Below are 17,531 nucleotides of genomic sequence, written 5' to 3' on the forward strand. Positions count from 1 at the left end.
TTCTTTTTTTTTAAAATGTCCTTGTGTCACAATGTCAAACGCAGCAGCTCAAGTCAATTGAGCTTTTATTTTGAAATGCATTCCAGGAAGTCGTGCTATTCGTTGCAGCTAGCTCGACGCTGGTGCCATTACAGGATACAAACAGAAGGTTAGACAGGCTGACAGCAAGTAATCTTTCAGCGAAGGAAGGGATTGTCTGCACTGTCGCCGCGGATCAGCACTGGTTGTGTTATGAGAAGAGGACACTAGCTGTTTTAGGACTTTGGTAATGAATACAGAACCGCTAACTAGCCATGCTAATGGTAGTTTACTACCGCGTTGCCGCTTCTAACGTCAGCTAGCTTAATCTGTTAGCTTGTTTGGCAGCCGCATGCGCCCGCATATATGTTCACTTATTAATAACTAACTGAGAGCAGATACATGTATGTATCTATCGTTATATACATACACATTATTACTCTCGTGTGTCGAAGTTGAACGATGTCCCTTCCTAACTTCTATGTCTTCAGTATCTCAGTTAACTTAGCTAACATGTTCCCGATGCTCTCTTGCGGCGTATTAGTTCATGTGACCCTAAAAAGTTGTACAATTTGTGACTAACAGCAGCCGCCCAGCGTGAACTAAACACTGTGTACTGTTATGGTCGTCATGTATGTCATCTCCACTGCTATAGTTAACAGTGTTTGCCCTTTCTGACCCCTCTCCGTGGTTCAGATTGAGCACCATGGCTGCAGCCCCTCCACTCAGACGGACAGATTCAGCTCGGGGGGAGTTCTCCCCTCTGAAGCACTTTGTTGTGGCCAAGAAGAAGATCAGTGATGTGTTTGAACAGCTACTCAACTACGTGAAAGAGACTTCAGAGTTTGTTGAAGGTGAGATGTTTTGATGGGAGGTTATATTTGATTTTTTTATTGGAAATGAATCGTGTTAACAGGATTGTTCCAGTAAGAGCTGCAAAGCCCTTTTATGTTATAGAGAAGTTATTATAGTAACATGTTTATCATCTGTCAGTAAGCTCTCTCGGTTCAGTGGCTTATGTAAGTTGTTGTTGTGTGTTTGTTGTGTGTTGGACTTTAGAAACCTGTGGGAACAAAGCTTTGGAGAACATTGCGAGTCAGGATCAAAAGTTGGAGATTCAGGCGTACGCTGACAAACTTGCTGTCATTAAGGAGGTGCTGGCCCGCAGACACATGAAAGTGGCCTTCTTTGGCAGGTAAAAACATCCACACACACATGAATTTTACATTTCTTTGTGTAGTATATTGTCTTAAACGCTCTTCTTTAATGATGTAATTGTTGAGTTGTGTAAGGTAAACTAGTCCCTCCCTCAATGATTCAGGTGGCACTTTCTCTTTCGCTTTCTTTTTCTTTTAACTGGACCACTGTCATAGAAGAGGCGTTGTTCAGTCACCTCGTCACCTCATCACCTGAATCTGCATAACTGAGTTTAAATTGATGTTAATTGAAGCATGATGTGCTCTGAACTTACGCAAAACACAACAGGAGGATGTGTGCGAGAGAAAAACTGAGAGATTTCCTATGCTTGATTCAACACTGAGTTAAAGTTTCAGTGCAGTTTGTTAAACCTCTTTACATTTAAAACATCTCGTGTTGCAGGTGTAACTCAGTCCGACCCATGAGAGGCCACATATTTCTGTTGCATTAACAGCAAGGATGTGGCTTTACATTTGTCTATTTTGACAATTATTTGCCATGTAAGCAAATTATTTTTGGCTCCACATTATTATTTTTAGAACGAGTAATGGTAAAAGTACAGTGGTGAACGCCATGCTGAGGGACCGCGTGCTGCCCAGCGGGATTGGCCACACCACTAACTGCTTCCTGAGTGTGGAGGGCACTGATGAGGACAAGGCCTACCTCAAGACAGAGGGCTCGGATGAGGAGAAGAGCATCAAGGTAAATGTTATTTTAATAACCATTTTGCAAGGAAGGTTTGATTAGTTCTAGTTGTCTCATTATGATTAGCACTGGTCTGACTCCTATTTATAGATTTTCAACATTTTTATACTTATAGTATAATAATAATAGCTTTTAGAACTACTTTGTACTTCAACTAGAGTAATTGGGGACACGATTTTACACAAACACACACACCAGAATCTGGCCATGGTCAGTAATCAGACCATCTGTTGCCTTTAATCAGTTGTCACCAAAATCTAAGAAGTGATGTGAGTGAATCCTCTGTTGAGTGACTGGTTTTAGTGCAGCCAGAATGGCAGGAATATTGCTGAGGAGATTTTCTTTTTGTTGTTGTGTAAGTTTTGCTGTACTCAGATGGGTCACACGGTTGAGGATACAAGCTGATAAGGTTTATTCCTCACCCTGATAACAAAGCTAAGCTCATATCTTTGTACTGATTCTTCTGCAGGGAGCATGACATAGTTTTCTAAGCAGTAGTTTGTTTTTCTAAATTAAATGTATTCATAAAATGCCTATTCAAGTTTGCAATATAGTTATGTAGGGGGTAATGAAAAAGTTATAAACTAATTAATTACAAAAATAAAGGAATAAAAACAATAATAGATAAGATATGTGCGCTTTCATAACAGTTAAAATTTGCACATCAACTTGTCTTGTTTGGCTTTTGGCTTGTGTTAATTAATACGGGTAATATTTACTTTATTGGAAGTTTTTAATGTTAACACTTAACACTGCAAAATGCTTTTACATTAAAGAGAATTTGTTACATTAAAATCCATAACTTCAGTCTGTTTACGTCTCCTCTGCAGACTGTAAACCAGCTGGCTCACGCACTCCACATGGATGAGAGTCTGGACGCCGGATGTCTTGTCCGTGTGTTTTGGCCAAAGACCAAGTGTGCTCTACTTCGAGACGACCTGGTGCTTGTAGACAGGTAACAGCATCTGGAAATCCTGTACAAGTTTGTAAATATCAATTTGACAGTTTCTAGGATATTGAAAAGTGTGATTCACACAGTTAAGGTCAGTAATGTGCAGGGAAAAGAAATCTGGCTAAAATGGACATATTACATCACATGTTTTGTAGATGTCATATATTTGACCTCTTGACCTCTCTTCCACTCCCTAGTCCAGGGACAGATGTCACATCACAACTGGACAGCTGGATTGACAAGTTTTGCCTGGATGCTGATGTGTTTGTGCTGGTGGCCAACTCTGAATCCACACTTATGAACACGGTACGTCTCTAACATAAGTGTAGGAATAGTTTGGACATGTGTAGTTAATCTCACGAGTAGATATTCCAATTTCTGTTCCCATGGCTCATTATCACTGAATATTCCTTTTAAAGGTATTTTAGTGTCCACCCAAGGTGATGACTGTACTGTAATTTAACAATAACATCCACAATAACACACCATAATAGCAAGCAAAGTAAGTTTTCAGATATGTCAGTCCCTTCTGTGTATTAAAAGGGCCAGCGTAGATGTTTTCTATGCTGAGCTGATTACAGTGGAGAGGAGAATGTAGCTGCCCGTGTTTGTATCCAGCCACAGAGGCCCCACTCTTGTTTCTCTCAGCTCAGGCATTCATGCAATATGAAGCTGGACGCAGTCAATCACAGAGCTCCTTAACCCAGCAGCAACTCTTAAAGGGAAAGGCAAACACACATTACCCTCTGGGCTATTCAATGGAAATGAACCCAGCCATTATGTAAATAATGCAAGATAGTCACGTAGCAAAAATGTGGGTACTGCATTTGAATCAAGTCTTTTCATTTTTATTGTGTCAAAACTATCAATCTACAATTGTGATTTATTGGCAATAAAAATAGAAAAGGAACGTTTTACATGTCATTTTTTTCACTTTAACATCACTCGTACTGATCTCTTTTCACCCTTCCACCACCTAGGAAAAGCACTTTTTCCACAAAGTGAACGAACGTCTGTCGAAGCCAAACATCTTCATCCTCAACAACCGCTGGGACGCCTCAGCAAATGAACCAGAATACATGGAAGATGTGAGTCAATCATCTGTTGCTGAAACATTTTTTTCTTACAGAACGTGTGTCATCATTGTTGTAGATTTTTGTAAAGATCTTTTGAAACCACAAATCAGTTGGAACATGAAAGCAAAACTATCTGCGTGGCTAAATATCACAAAGGACAATTATTCATTTGTTTTAAATGAGCATGTTAAATTAGTGTTTGCAATAAAAGAATGTGTTTTTACGAACTTATTTTTTAGCCATGTATCCAAAATATTGATTTCCTTAATGTGAAATCACAAAAAAAAAACAATGCACCCTAAGAATGTGACAACTCTTCCTCCAGGTGAGGAAGCAGCACACAGACCGTTGTGTGAACTTCCTGGTAGAGGAGCTGAAGGTTGTGGACCGAGATCAGGCACCCAACCGCATTTTCTTCGTCTCTGCCAAAGAGGTGCTCAACTCCCGCATGCAGCGTGCGCAGGGCATGCCTGAAACCGGTGAGGCTTTGCATTGTAGCTGATGATGCTGCAGGGTTTATTTTGTTTTTTAAAATTATTTTATTGAACAATTTTCTTTTACTTATTAGGGAAATAGTTGGGTAACACTAAACTTCATTCATGATGCAAATGACAAACAATGAAAACTGTGATGGAAATTATCTACAACTAATAATAAAGGCTTAGCAAAATAAGTCTATAAACAGTCATGTAGGTTAAGATGTCTTTGCTGATGCAAGTTGTGTGTTTGTGCAATAATAGAAATTACTTTTCTTTGACATACAATGTGATCATTTCATCCAACAGGTGGAGCCCTGGCTGAGGGTTTCCAGGAAAGACTGAAGGAGTTTCAGAACTTTGAAAGGAGGTTTGAGGTCTGTTTGTGTGTGTGTGTGTGTGTGTGTGTGTGTGTGTGTGTGTGTGTGTGTGTGTGTGTGTGTGTGTGTGTGTGTGTGTGTGTGTGTGTGTGTGTGTGTGTGTGTGTGTGTGTGTGTGTGTGTGTGTGTGTCAGTCAGAGTCCTCTCCATATCCTCCAATAATTTTATTCCCACTTCTCAAAGCAAAATCCATTTTCCTGTCTGAATCCCAAGAGATGTATTTTCAAGGAAATTAAGCAGGTTTCAATCATTTTGACCCACATGTGAATAGACACTGATATATTTGCTACCAGAAAGACATCTCAACAGGTATTCCTCTGAGGTGAAATCAGTGTCAAGTCAAATCAAGCCGAAAACAGCAGATTACACGAATGCTAGTAAAGCTGATAACACTGCGGTCGGTGTGTCATAAAGTGCTAAGCAAATCTTTTTGACGTCGTCTGTCTGCTGCTGGTCACAACTGGGATAATCACGTATGTTATGAGAAGTGAGGCTATTTTTTCATTTATTCAGACCAGGAAATTCAGACAGTGTTTGCTTTATCAGGCTGTGAACCAGAGCTTGATTCATTGTTCCAGTTACACAAACTCTTTGGGAATTTGAGAAAACACTGCTTTGAGGAATTCCTTTCCTGGTGTTTGTTTGAGATTACTGCACAGTGAAAGAAATTGAATAAAACGAGAAGCACCCACTGTCCTTCAATTAACCTGAGCAGTCAACTTCTCGAACCTGGCTTAGCGGTTAGGTTTCGCCACCGATGTGAAGCTGGTGTCCCGAGGGCCTTCTAGGCCAATCACTGTGCCTTTTCCATCAACCTGCGTCTTCATTGCTGAAGTCTAGATTCACTTAGGCGAGGGCATCCCTTTGTTTTCATTCCATGTTGATTTTGTTCTGTCTTAACCATTTTTTCAGTTTTATTTGTGTTCATGTGTTCTGTTGCATCTTGTTGAGATGTTTTGATTTGAACTAGCAGGAAGTGTATTGTGTCCTTACTGGGAAAAAATTATCATTACAGTTTTTTAAGATTTCAAACCTGATTGATTTAGTGATACCCACGTTACTGTGGTTTCAGCAAGTGCGGTTTAATACTACACGTCCTTGAATTCTATTGGCAGCAAACAGCCGTTGAGCAGCTGCTTTGTCAGAAATACAGAAAACAGAGGAGAAACTGTGTTTCATGTTTACAGTGTAGCCAAACAAACTCATGTTGTTTTAAGAAAGAAGTCACTTACTAATTGGTATTTTTCCATTATGTCGTGAGCAGTCACAGCACAAGTAGTTTTACAGCAGGACATGGTAAAGTTTGCCTTAAAACTCAGTCTAATTTAAACTGAGCCGCTGACCAAAAATGTTGAAAGAGACCATTGTCTTGTATTGCGGATGCATAATTTAACGAGTAATCGGGGCTGGCGCCCATATCTGTGACAAATGCAGTGTATGTCCTGCTTCTTTATGTGAGGCAGCGTAAGTAGGAAATGTTCAGCTTGCATCGCAGTAACTTAATACAGATCTGATACACGTTAGGAAAGTGAACAGTAATAAGTGAGCCTGTTATTACACTGAATTACATGCATGCATCCTGTGAATCCTGCTTGTATGTGAAAGCAATAAGAATCCAATCCGGGAAAGGCAGACTCCGCCACTAACAATGAAAACTACAACTGACAATTATTTTTTATGTTTGTTAATTTAAAAAAAAAAATCTTTTTGAAAATTTTGAAATCATTAAAGCCCTGTTTACACGCAGTCAAAGAAAAAAACTATTCAATTCAGTTTTATTTATATAGCACCAAATCATAACAGAAGTTATCTCAGAACATTTTCATATAGAGCAGGTCTAGACCGAACTCTTTAAAAAAAAAATAAAAATAAAATTATTTACAGAGACCCAGCTAGTCCTTATATGTTTATCCCAAAATGACACAATATTCCTACTCTTACATGTTACTGTACTTTTGTTTTGTTTCACTTGCCTTCTTGATTGTATACACTTGATATGTTTTTATAATTTTGCTGTGGCTTCACCCACACATTACTGTGACATTACAATATGTGGGCTGTGGGACTCAAGATACACACACTGCTGCTGTCATTTTCACATCTGTGTTTCCATTTCTTTTCTTCTCCTAAGTTAAAGTAGCAGGTGTCTATCTTGTCCTCTGTTCGTCCCTGGTAGCGTGCACGTTGGTGTACCCTATCCAGCAGCAGCCCCTATAGCTGTCACAGTGACTTGTGTGTTATGGCCTCGCAGGAGTGTATCTCGCAGTCAGCAGTGAAAACAAAGTTTGAGCAGCACACTATCAGGGCCAAGCAGATCACAGAAAAAGTCAAGAGCATCATGGACGCCATCAACATCGAGGCGGCGGAGAAGAGGTGAGTGTCTCGTTCCAGACATTTATTTTCCCCCTCCTCTGTTAGTTTGAGTGTGTTGATAGAGATCAAAGTCTGATATTGTCAAACTGATATTGTCTCCTTCTGTCAATGGCGTGAAGGGCTTATAGAGGTAATCTATGAAACCTCTGAGAAAAATGTAGGTGTAACAAGATTTGAAAGATATTTAGCTTAATAGTAGAGGGATAAAGTAAGTAGTAGATATAGCTATAACTATCAGTGGATTTCTCAAAAATCCTACTTTCTGTGTTGCACTTTCTGTGTCTTTGATTCTTTTGACTGTGAAATCATTCAGCCACAAGTTTGCATTTGTGACTTTATGTTCTGTTGATGGGGCGGGGCTTCAGAGTGGCAGCTATGGAGGACAGAGAGTATCAGATGGACCGACTGGAGTTTGTCAAGAATCAACTCAACTTGCTGATTGATGATATCAAGAAGAAGATCAAGGCCATCAGTGAGGACGTTGCATCTAAGGTACTGTAGACAAAAACTGGTGGAAGAACTATTGAATATACTGTTTAAGTTTTTGAGGTGTGTCTGCTTGCACCAACAGCTCTGTTAGTGCTCATCATAGAAGACCATAGAAACAGCAAATCCTCCCATTTGAGAAGATGAAACCAGCAAATTTTGGGCATTTTCATTTAAACTATTCATCTTAGTTTTGTGTTTTTGTTGTTTTACAATCTGTACAGCACACAACGCCCCCTGTCTTTAGACACTGATAACTGGTTGTGTTTCATCCAGGTATCCAGCGCCATGGAAGAAGAGATCTGCCGTCTCCACGTAATCGTTGATGAGTTCACCGGTGACTTCCACCCCTCACCACAAGTCATAAAGATCTACAAGTCTGTAAGTAGAGGCTCAGATTAATTCTTTAATTCTACCAACTTTCCTAGGCAATAATTTGAAGTTACCAGGCAACTGTGCCAGTTGACTGCTCCTAAACTAGAGGCCAGAGTGACAAGTGTACTCTGGTCTTTCTAGTTTTATTGACTGTTGTCCATGTGACCTCTGACTCCTGTTGCTGTTTGCAGGAGCTGCTGGCTCATGTGGAGGAGGGAATGGGCAAGAACCTGGCCTACCGCTGCTCCAACGCTGTTTATGCTTCTGTCCAGTCCTCTCAGGGATACATGATAGGTAATTAAACTGCACAAAAAAGGAAGATTGCCTTTGTAGTACTTGTAGTAACTTAGTTGTTCAGGTTTTAGTCCAAATAAAATTCTAAAATAATAAAATAAACTCTCATTCAGTGAATGATCTAAAGTTGCAGCTGGTAATCTGTGGCCGCACACTGCATTACTTTGGGAAAATCAGTTTTTAACTTTCACCCCATTATTTTCGACTTAACGATCAAACTGAATTTATTAGACACCATAAAGTGCGGCTTTCCCTTGGTCATAACCATTTATGTAATTTTGAGGTATCTTAATAAAGCAGAAATACTTAACAAAAACAGATGAAAGAATAGTGAAGATTGAAAGCTAAAATTAATAAATGGTTGGTCATTTTCTCAAAAACTCTCCTCATTTGAAAGTCCAAGGAAGAAATCACATTTCCATAGAAAATGACCTCAGCCCAGATTTCCAGCCCACCATTGTTTTTTTTTTAACTCAATCACTCATTTAGAGAGTGTTGCTAAACCCTGTCGGGCACTTGGGCCATGGTCTGCAACACCCAGCACCCTGCTATATTTACCCTCCTCGCTGAATGCCATCATTGCATGCCCCATTATGCTACAAATGCGTCACTGTGTCAGGCACGCTCACAAGCTGTGCTCATGACGGTAATGTTGAAAAGGTGTTAATGTGCCCTCTAATGAAAAGGACTCATGTGCTCTGTTATGAAATTGTGGTGTGACTTTTTTTTTTGGCCCTAAGGAGAGATAAAAAAATAAAAAATAAAAAGTAGGAGATTTTAAATCAAATGTACCCTTTTTTTGCTTTACAGACCACAATGATACTCTGGTGTTTCTATTATCTTCTGTTATATTCTGCCCCCTAGTGCCCAAGAAAGAAGCTATTGGCTTATTAGCTGTAAAATGTGCTTTTTTGTACTGTACTGTCAGAAGAATAGTCCCTTAAAGTGTTAAAACATATTTTCTTTTGTGCATCACTGTATGTTTAAAATATGATCTAAGCTACAAATGATCCCCTGGCTGCTGCTGATTTCTGTCAGTGCCTCTTGTAATTCTCACACATCATGTTTGCTCGCTCTCCAGAGAGCATGCTCCCTCTGCTTCCCTCTGCGGTCCAGAGCCAAGTCAACATGCTGGTGCCCAGCAGGAAGTTTGACCTGAGTTACGACCTAAACTGCGCCACACTTTGCAGTGACTTCCAGGAGAACATTGAGTTTCGGTTCTCGTTGGGCTGGTCGGCGTTAGTCCACCGCTTCCTGGGATCTGTCAACGCACAGAGAGCGCTCAAAATGGTCGACCAGAACTTCCAGGTATAGGCCGGAAAATGTGCCAACTTTTTTGATTTGTGATATTTAATGTCAGTAGTAATAATAATAATAATAATAATAATAATAAAAGTATTCACATAAAGATCATTTAAAAGGTATAATGAAAAAAACTCTGCTGTCATTACTCAGTCCTCTCGACCGGCGATGTCCATGGCCTGTACGCCCTCCTCAGGACCCTCCTCCATGATAGCCCCACCAAACAATGAGACAGCCCTCATGACCCAGGAGGACCTGATGGTAGCCATGGCAACCAATGTGGCATCCCTTACCTCCCGCACTTCAATGAGCGCTGTCATTGTTGGAGGAGTGGTATGTTGTTTGCATGTGTTCTTGCGCATGAACCTGGATCGATGTACGTAGGCAGTTTTACATGATATCGTTCTTAATTGATTTGCTTGTTGCAGCAACTCTATAACGCAACACAACATTTTTATTTATGTTCTCAGGTGTATAGAGCAGTTGGCTGGAGGTTGATTGCCATGTCTGCCTCACTGTATGGCTTGCTGTACCTGTACGAGAGACTCACCTGGACGACGAAAGCAAAGGAGCGTAGTCTGAAGCGCCAGTTTGTAGACTACGCAACAGAGAAGCTGCAGCTCATCGTCAGCTTTACTAGTGCAAACTGTAGCCACCAGGTCCAACAGTAAGTCCTGATACAAACAGCGTATCCTAGTCGAAGAAATTACACAAAGCAGTACATGAAATGTGTGCTCGATATACAGTAAGATTAATTAAACATTTAACATTTTGCCATTTGTGATATACTTTGTATTTTTATTGTACAACTTACTAAATATTAGAAATGGATAATGTCCACTGTATTAAAGGGTGAAATAATCCTTTAACATGTGCACATTCAGTCCCACAATTTTTAGGTTGACATCAAGATGCTCATTTCTCTGCACCTTTCCTTAATTTTCTGCCAAGGGTATTTAACCTACTGACAAAGCCTGACTCCCCATAATGTTCCTTATTTGCACACACACACATCCCTGCCCCACCCTCCTCTGTGCCCCACCCAGCCTTCCCCTCTGTAGCAGGGCTAAATAAATAAGCACTGAGACGCTGTGCCCTCTGTGTTGCCAGGGAGATGGCTACGACCTTTGCTCGGCTCTGTCAGCAGGTGGACCAGACGCAGAAAGAGCTGGAGGCTGAAATCCGCCAACTGACAGCCAAGATAGATCAGCTGGAGACAGTCCAGAGCCAGTCCAAGAGCCTGCGGTCAGTCCATCTTCCTCTCTTATTGGGGGCAACATGAAGGGTAGAGAAGTGGGGGAGAGAGTAGACTGTCTATAACCATCTGGAAATTTGCAGATGATTAATATCCTAGATTATATAAATGATGGTGCAGCATTCACTGTTTAAGATGCAGTTCATTGATGCATGTTTACAAAATCACACTGGTTAACAGACCTGAAGATGATGATAGGTCATGTATGAGAGTAATATACAGTTCACAGAAAGGAAATACAAATTAGTTTTTATTTGCTTGTGAACAAATAGTTTGCTTTATAGTCGATTACTGATTACAGGTGTAAAGTTGTACATAGTTGTGTCACGATATAACAAACAGAAATATGGGTGGATGTTGGCAAATTAGTTATAATATAATAACGGTTATAAGTATAAAGATAATTTAAAAAAAAGTGTTATAGGGACAGGAATTTTAGGCAGGTCTTTCCTGTTCTTTAAAGGCCTATGAATTTCATATACTGTACATGTTTGGGGGAGGAAAAAGCTTTTCAGTCATATTATATAAATAAAACTGCACTATTTACAGAATTTACATGTCACTTGAGATGTTACAGAACAGCTCTGGAAATGTGAAACAGTTAGAAAGACTTGATTGAAGTGTTTTGAATGAAATTGTTCCGAACCCTGGCGTGTGTTTGTTTCCTCTGCAGACATAAAGCGACAGCCCTGGAGAGACAGTTGGAGGAGTTCACAAACCAGTACCTGCAGCATCAGCAGTGAGCTGCTCTTCTTCTTCGCTCCAGAGTTTGGTTCTTGTTGAGCCAATCATTCCTCAGTCAGGCGCTGCCTCACCCGCTCCCAGTCAGCTGAACTACACCACAGTTTCTGTGTGGACAGTAGTGCTGAAAAAAGGAATGGATTTGACCTATCAACTGAATATAGTCTATAGGTATTTTGGTAATCAATGAAATGTTATTAGGCCAGAGCATCCAACCTCTGCAGCCACTAAAGTGTGAAGATTTGGCCCCTTTTGTGTCATTTGTAAAAATGTATTCTGTTTTTCTTTTGTCACACCAAATAGTCCAGTTATGGGAAACTTAATGGAAACTTTCATGTTTTTTTTGACATTTTGTTGAGTATTCAGTTAATCAAAAACCAAAAGAAGATTGACCGACAATGAAAACGATCTGTAGCTTAACTCTTGGCGGACAGGGGAAGGTGATGGCACTGACATGGCAGTATTTTCCTCTCCTCCTTTCCTTCTCAGCCATTCAGGTGCTTGAAAAAAACTGTAAAACAAACAAATGGACTCATGACGTGCAAAGACGCTCCACGAGGTGGCGATGTAATCTCGGTCGGCGAGAAGGCTACCAGTCGGGTGCTATATTTTGACACTAACGTCCTTCGAACTGTGAATATGCCTTTTTTTGACTAACTTTTGAGGAGCAAATGAAGTTTGTGTCTGTAAGACTGTTCCTGTATCTGTCCAGGTACATGATCTGCTGTATGTTAGCAAAAAAAAAAATATATATATTTAATAATAAACAATAAATAATAAAAAACAAACTGATTTATAAGGACCTTGTTAGTCTAAGTTCACTGAGAAATCATTTGAGTAGAAAGGGAAAGCATGTCTTTAACATACTGTAGGTTCATGTTCTATTTTCTAAGAATCCAAACTGTATAGTTTAAAGGCTTTGGAAATCCTCATATTTTATAATATCCGGTTTTATTTATACCCATTAGACTTGTAATGACAATTACACCAGTCTACACTTATTTTTTCCTAAATGTGTGTACCTACAGATTTGTCCGATTGTATTAAATCTGCCACAATCTAAAACAGAGTTTTTGTGCATTCATTTGATTTAATTTTTTGTAAATATTTGATGCATAGTCCACAAGGATTTGTGTTTTTCAACTCCAGCATTCCCCCACCGATGGGAAAGGAAAGTAGTCCTGCCAGCAGCCGTGTGGTCGATGCCATGTACAGGCAGGGAAATAAACTGCTGCTGCAATTCAACCTTTGCACCGTCTGCAGGTAGTGATTGTGTGACAGCAGCTTTTGTTCTTGTTTTACACTTGTTTCACACGTGAAAGCAATTACTAAAATGGAACACCAGAGGATATTTAGTATTCAAATATAAATACAGTTCAGCTTTTGGCAAAAGAAACCCTCTTTCTAAACATCTATGATGAAGAAACTTCCCTGTCAAAAGTGAGCCTGTGTCAGTTGTAAAAAATAATCATTTGTCCAAGCCGCACTTTTCTGCCAAGAAGCAACAGATATGTAAATGCTTATAGTTTAAATATTAAACGCCAAAAGAACTTCTTCAAACTCCACAGCCAGTTTCCTTTGAACCTTGTTTTGGGTGCTTTGCATGAATCAAGTTGTCCCTTTTCTCCTCAAATGGTTGTTTTTGAATTACATTTCTTCTACAGTTAACCACTAATCCACTACAAAATAACCTTGCTTAACATTTATATAAAAAGGGCAAATACTATGTATATATAGTTCATGGCACAGACTATTTCTTTTGTAAAGGAAATGAGCCAGGATTTGTATTCTTGGTTAGAAGCTTTTTATTGGTTACAATAACTCATGGCAACATATCAGTATCACCAAGCCACTGTACAAATACAAAAAAAAGGTCTGGTGTGAAAAAGACTATAAAAATTATTCCATAACAAGTGATTATAATTTCACACAATAGCACTGTAAGAGAATTATCATGGCACCAAGTCCCTGGTCTTTACTGGCTTAAAACAATAAATAAAATCAAAACAAAATGTCACAACAGTAGGTTGTAGAGTCAAAAGGGCAGTGCATTATTTTGTGATGGTGCTGTGGTGGTGATGATCATGTGACATAACTAATTCAAGTGGTGGGGATTGAATTTCTATCCTCCTATGCTGAATATTTATCAGAAACTTAGAACAACTTTTCACGTCTAGATACTAAATTGGAGAATCGTACAAATACAGTTGAGGAAATTCTGACTGAACTTGTGCAGCGGGAGACATTTTCACATCTGCTCCTTTAAATTAGATGTCGGCACTACGGGTGACGACGGCACCTTACGTTAATTGCCTAAAAAAAAAAAAAAACGACTGCTAAGCATACCACTCCTATCGTTCAGGTTCAGATAGAGTGAGATTTTAGACAATACTGTAAAACATCAAATAAGCTGATCCAACAGCTCCGTATCAGTCAGTGTAGTTAAAGAGCATAAACTGGAGGAGACTTCAGGTAAATACAATAATGTGAAATTAAATGAAGTCAAGCACCTTTTTGATCAATGAGTCTACTGCACTACTTAGATGAGTGAACTGCACAGGCACGTAGAAGTGTTACTATTCCAGGTTCCAGCTGCTAATACTGCTGAATTACACACAGAGCAAGGAAATGGTTGCCTGCTGAATATCACTGTCAGTAATACACACAATCCCCTTTTCAGCTGTTAAGGGCTATGGTGGTGGTGGTTTCAAATTTCACACAGCTTGTAATTTACTGAAAGAACTTGGTGAGTTTATTGGACAATAGGGGAAATAAGTTTACTCGCTTTCGGCAGAGATGTAAAGAAGAGGTTACTAGAGGCTAGCACTAGCTGCCAGCTAGCTTAGCTTAGCACAAAGACTGAAAACGGGGAAACAAACTAGCCTGGCTCCGTCAAACTGTAACAATGGCTGCTTATCATTATCCCTAAAGCTCATATGTACAAAAAGAAAAGTGTAAAAATAAACATTTTGCCGTTTAAAGGGGGCAGGTATGTGTCGGACCGGTTGCCAGGCAACCAGCTGAGACTCAAGGGAGTTACTGCTACCAGCCAAAACATAGTCCATTTAATTGTTGTGTTTACACTTTTTGATAAACAAATGAGATATAACATGTTAATTAGCAGATTGTTTTATTAATCTTTTGACAGAACCGGGCTGTTCCCACAGTTTTTGTCTTTGTGCTAAGCTAACAGGCTGCTGGTTGTAGCCCAACAGACATGAGAGTGGTATGGATCGACTCATGTGACTGCTAGAAAGCGAACATTTCTCAAAATATTATTGAAAATACATTTTGTCATCTTTGACGTCTGATGTCCTCTGACTGACATGAAGACTTTAGCACTGTCACTTTAATACCACTTTGGGATACAAACACCCATCTTCAGATAAAGCAGTCAACCTGTTTGATCAGACAACAGTTGGGTATAAAATCAGATAGTGATGCGACTTTAATTGATGGATATGGAGAAGGCTGGCACTTGAGCAAACATGTTTTTTTTTTTGTCACATTGACTAGTTTTCAGTTCACAGCTCAGGGTCTGTGGATAACATTGGCACAAATGAGGAAGTAACACTTAGATCTACATGTTATCCACATACATCAGCAATCACCCCCCCTCCCGCCCTCCCTCCCCTCCCCTTGCCTTGCCTTGCCTTGCCTTACCACCCCCCCCCACACACACACACACCTCAACACTGATATGCAATACATATCACATCCTACACACCTCAAAGTTATTCTCAGGCTAAAAACTATAATTGTTATTTTTAACATTCTCTCAAAATGGATTCATTAATGCAAAGCCAGGTAGAAGCAGCTAAAACGTTGGAAAAAAAAAAAAAAAAAGTCACTAGAATCACGGTATGCCAAAGAGGGGTTTCATTGATAGCTGATTGAACCTAAATAAATACTACAAACTGTACGGTAGTAGTAGAAAGCAGAGTTGTATAAAAAGTGATGTAAAACACTTGCTCTAAGAAGCAGTATGGAGCTGCATGTGGCCATGGTGGTTTTTGTTTCTGTAAGCATGCTTTTTAGTGTTCACTAGTATCAGAATGTGCTTCTATCGAGAAAACAGAAAAATAATTAGCAATCTTTCTTATTGATCAGTGTGTAAAAAGGAATAGTAAGAGGAAAACATTACTGTAGTCGATGCTAGTATTACCTTCTATTATGAATGGTATCGTAAGGCAGAATGGAGACACAATAGTGCCACATCTCGCAGGAGCACAAACCCTCCTTTATCCAGCCCGTGTGGGTCAAATGTTTCTATTTAGAGATAGGCACCTGAGACAGCTGATGGATAGGTCCAACTCACATACATTATGTGTTTTAGCTGTTGTTTTTTTAAATTAAGCCTTTAGGAGGAACCAAAATAATGGAAGTTGCGTGAAAATACCCAAAATCAGAGATTACCACTTCTATGGGTAAATAAGTCACATGTGCTCGATGGTCTACGTTTGTACTACAGCTTGTGAGTGCATTTCTAGCTCTCTACTAAGTGTACATTTCTGTCTAACAAGTGTAATTTCTTCACTAGCAATATTTAACGGTTCATAACATGTTTTTGGTGAGGAAAGAAATAAAATAAAATCGCTGAAAGTGTTAAACCCTTAAAAAAATCTTTTTTTCTGTTTTCTTTTTTTTTTTACAGGCTTGTGGTGGCACTGGTGTGATTTTTGAGTGGCAAACATGATTTCAGTTCCATGCAGTCACTCATTTCACACCTTGCTGACGGCGAAAAGGACTTCTTGATCCTTCATTTAGAAAAAAAAAGAAAAAAAAAATGACATGGAGAGCTCTGACAGACATCTTTCACTCTTTCATCTTTTCTCTAGTCCTCAGAGGCCGCTGACATGTCACCGCTGTCCTTTATGGTCCTTTAATATCCTCATATAACGACTGCCCGCTCTACCATTTGTCCATGCAGGCCTCAGCACCGGTAGAAAACAGCTTCTGCTCGGGGAGAACGTGTCCCTCTTTTCCATCAGCGTCATTTGTACGGGCAACTTGAGATGCTCATCTCGACTTTAAGGAAAAGTGTAGTTTCTATAGGCCACAGGAGACGGGCATATTATGATGCAAAACCTCTGTTTAGGACCATTATTGGGTTATCAAACACATCACACAGCTGTTGATTTGCATGGAATGGATGTGGTCTTCAGATATTCAGCATGCGGATGATTTAAAACCACAATCCATGTGAGAAAGAGGCCAAGGCAGGGCCTCCAGGAAAATAAAATTTTTCAATCTAAGGCTAAAATTTACTGGTTTCTACTTTGGAGCTAAAGCTGAATCCAGACTAAAAAAAAAAAAAAAATACTTAAAAACGCTGCTTGTTGGTCTTGAAGCTCTCTCTAATCACTACCACAGCAGTGTGCCGGTTTCCTTCCAAATGAAAAGACTGTGGTGAGGAATGCCGGGGGTTGTGTTATTAAAAGAAAAAGAAAAAGAAAAAGAAAAAAAAATATCATAGCCATCATTCACATGAACGCAACATTTCTAGATACAGGACGCATGAGTTATGCCCACTGCCTGTAACAATAATACACGCACGCACGCACGCACGCACGCACGCACACACGCACGCACACTGAACACACAAAAAATGAGGAAAGTGAGTTAAAACTAGGCCAAATTATATTTTTTCTAATTGACCTGTTTACTTGCTATGTCCTCTTTTGTTGCTAGATGAGTGGGCTTGACTGAATCAGCACGTACCAGAATTTTTTACTTTTTACGATACGTTGCGGTATCAGAAGTGTCTGGCACTGACTCTGGTACTTACACAGGATAAAATAAGTGTTTCTGGCATTATGTTGTGTAGTAATGTGAATATGTACATTTGAAATAAAACATAAAACCCCCAAATCATAAAAAAAAAAACGCAAGGGTGGGAAA

General features: G+C 39.6%; 1 protein-coding gene across 1 annotated transcript; it reads left to right on the top strand.

Annotated features, from left to right (window-relative positions):
- The first annotated feature begins 99 nt into the window (after positions 1-99).
- Positions 100-12,695, top strand: LOC127349856 (mitofusin-1). The gene is made up of 18 exons (XM_051375872.1): positions 100-265; positions 715-872; positions 1,078-1,213; positions 1,755-1,917; positions 2,751-2,875; positions 3,070-3,178; positions 3,853-3,960; positions 4,274-4,427; positions 4,734-4,801; positions 7,056-7,177; positions 7,543-7,669; positions 7,940-8,044; positions 8,230-8,332; positions 9,414-9,640; positions 9,788-9,967; positions 10,105-10,301; positions 10,745-10,879; positions 11,563-12,695. The coding sequence occupies exons 2-18, from the start codon at positions 725-727 to the stop codon at positions 11,630-11,632; spliced, it is 2,277 nt and encodes a 758-aa protein (XP_051231832.1). The 5' UTR covers positions 100-265; positions 715-724; the 3' UTR covers positions 11,633-12,695.
- Positions 12,696-17,531: the final 4,836 nt, after the last annotated feature.

The sequence above is a fragment of the Dicentrarchus labrax genome, unplaced genomic scaffold (genome assembly GCF_905237075.1).
Source record: "Dicentrarchus labrax unplaced genomic scaffold, dlabrax2021, whole genome shotgun sequence".
In the NCBI taxonomy this organism is placed as follows: Eukaryota; Metazoa; Chordata; class Actinopteri; family Moronidae; genus Dicentrarchus; species Dicentrarchus labrax.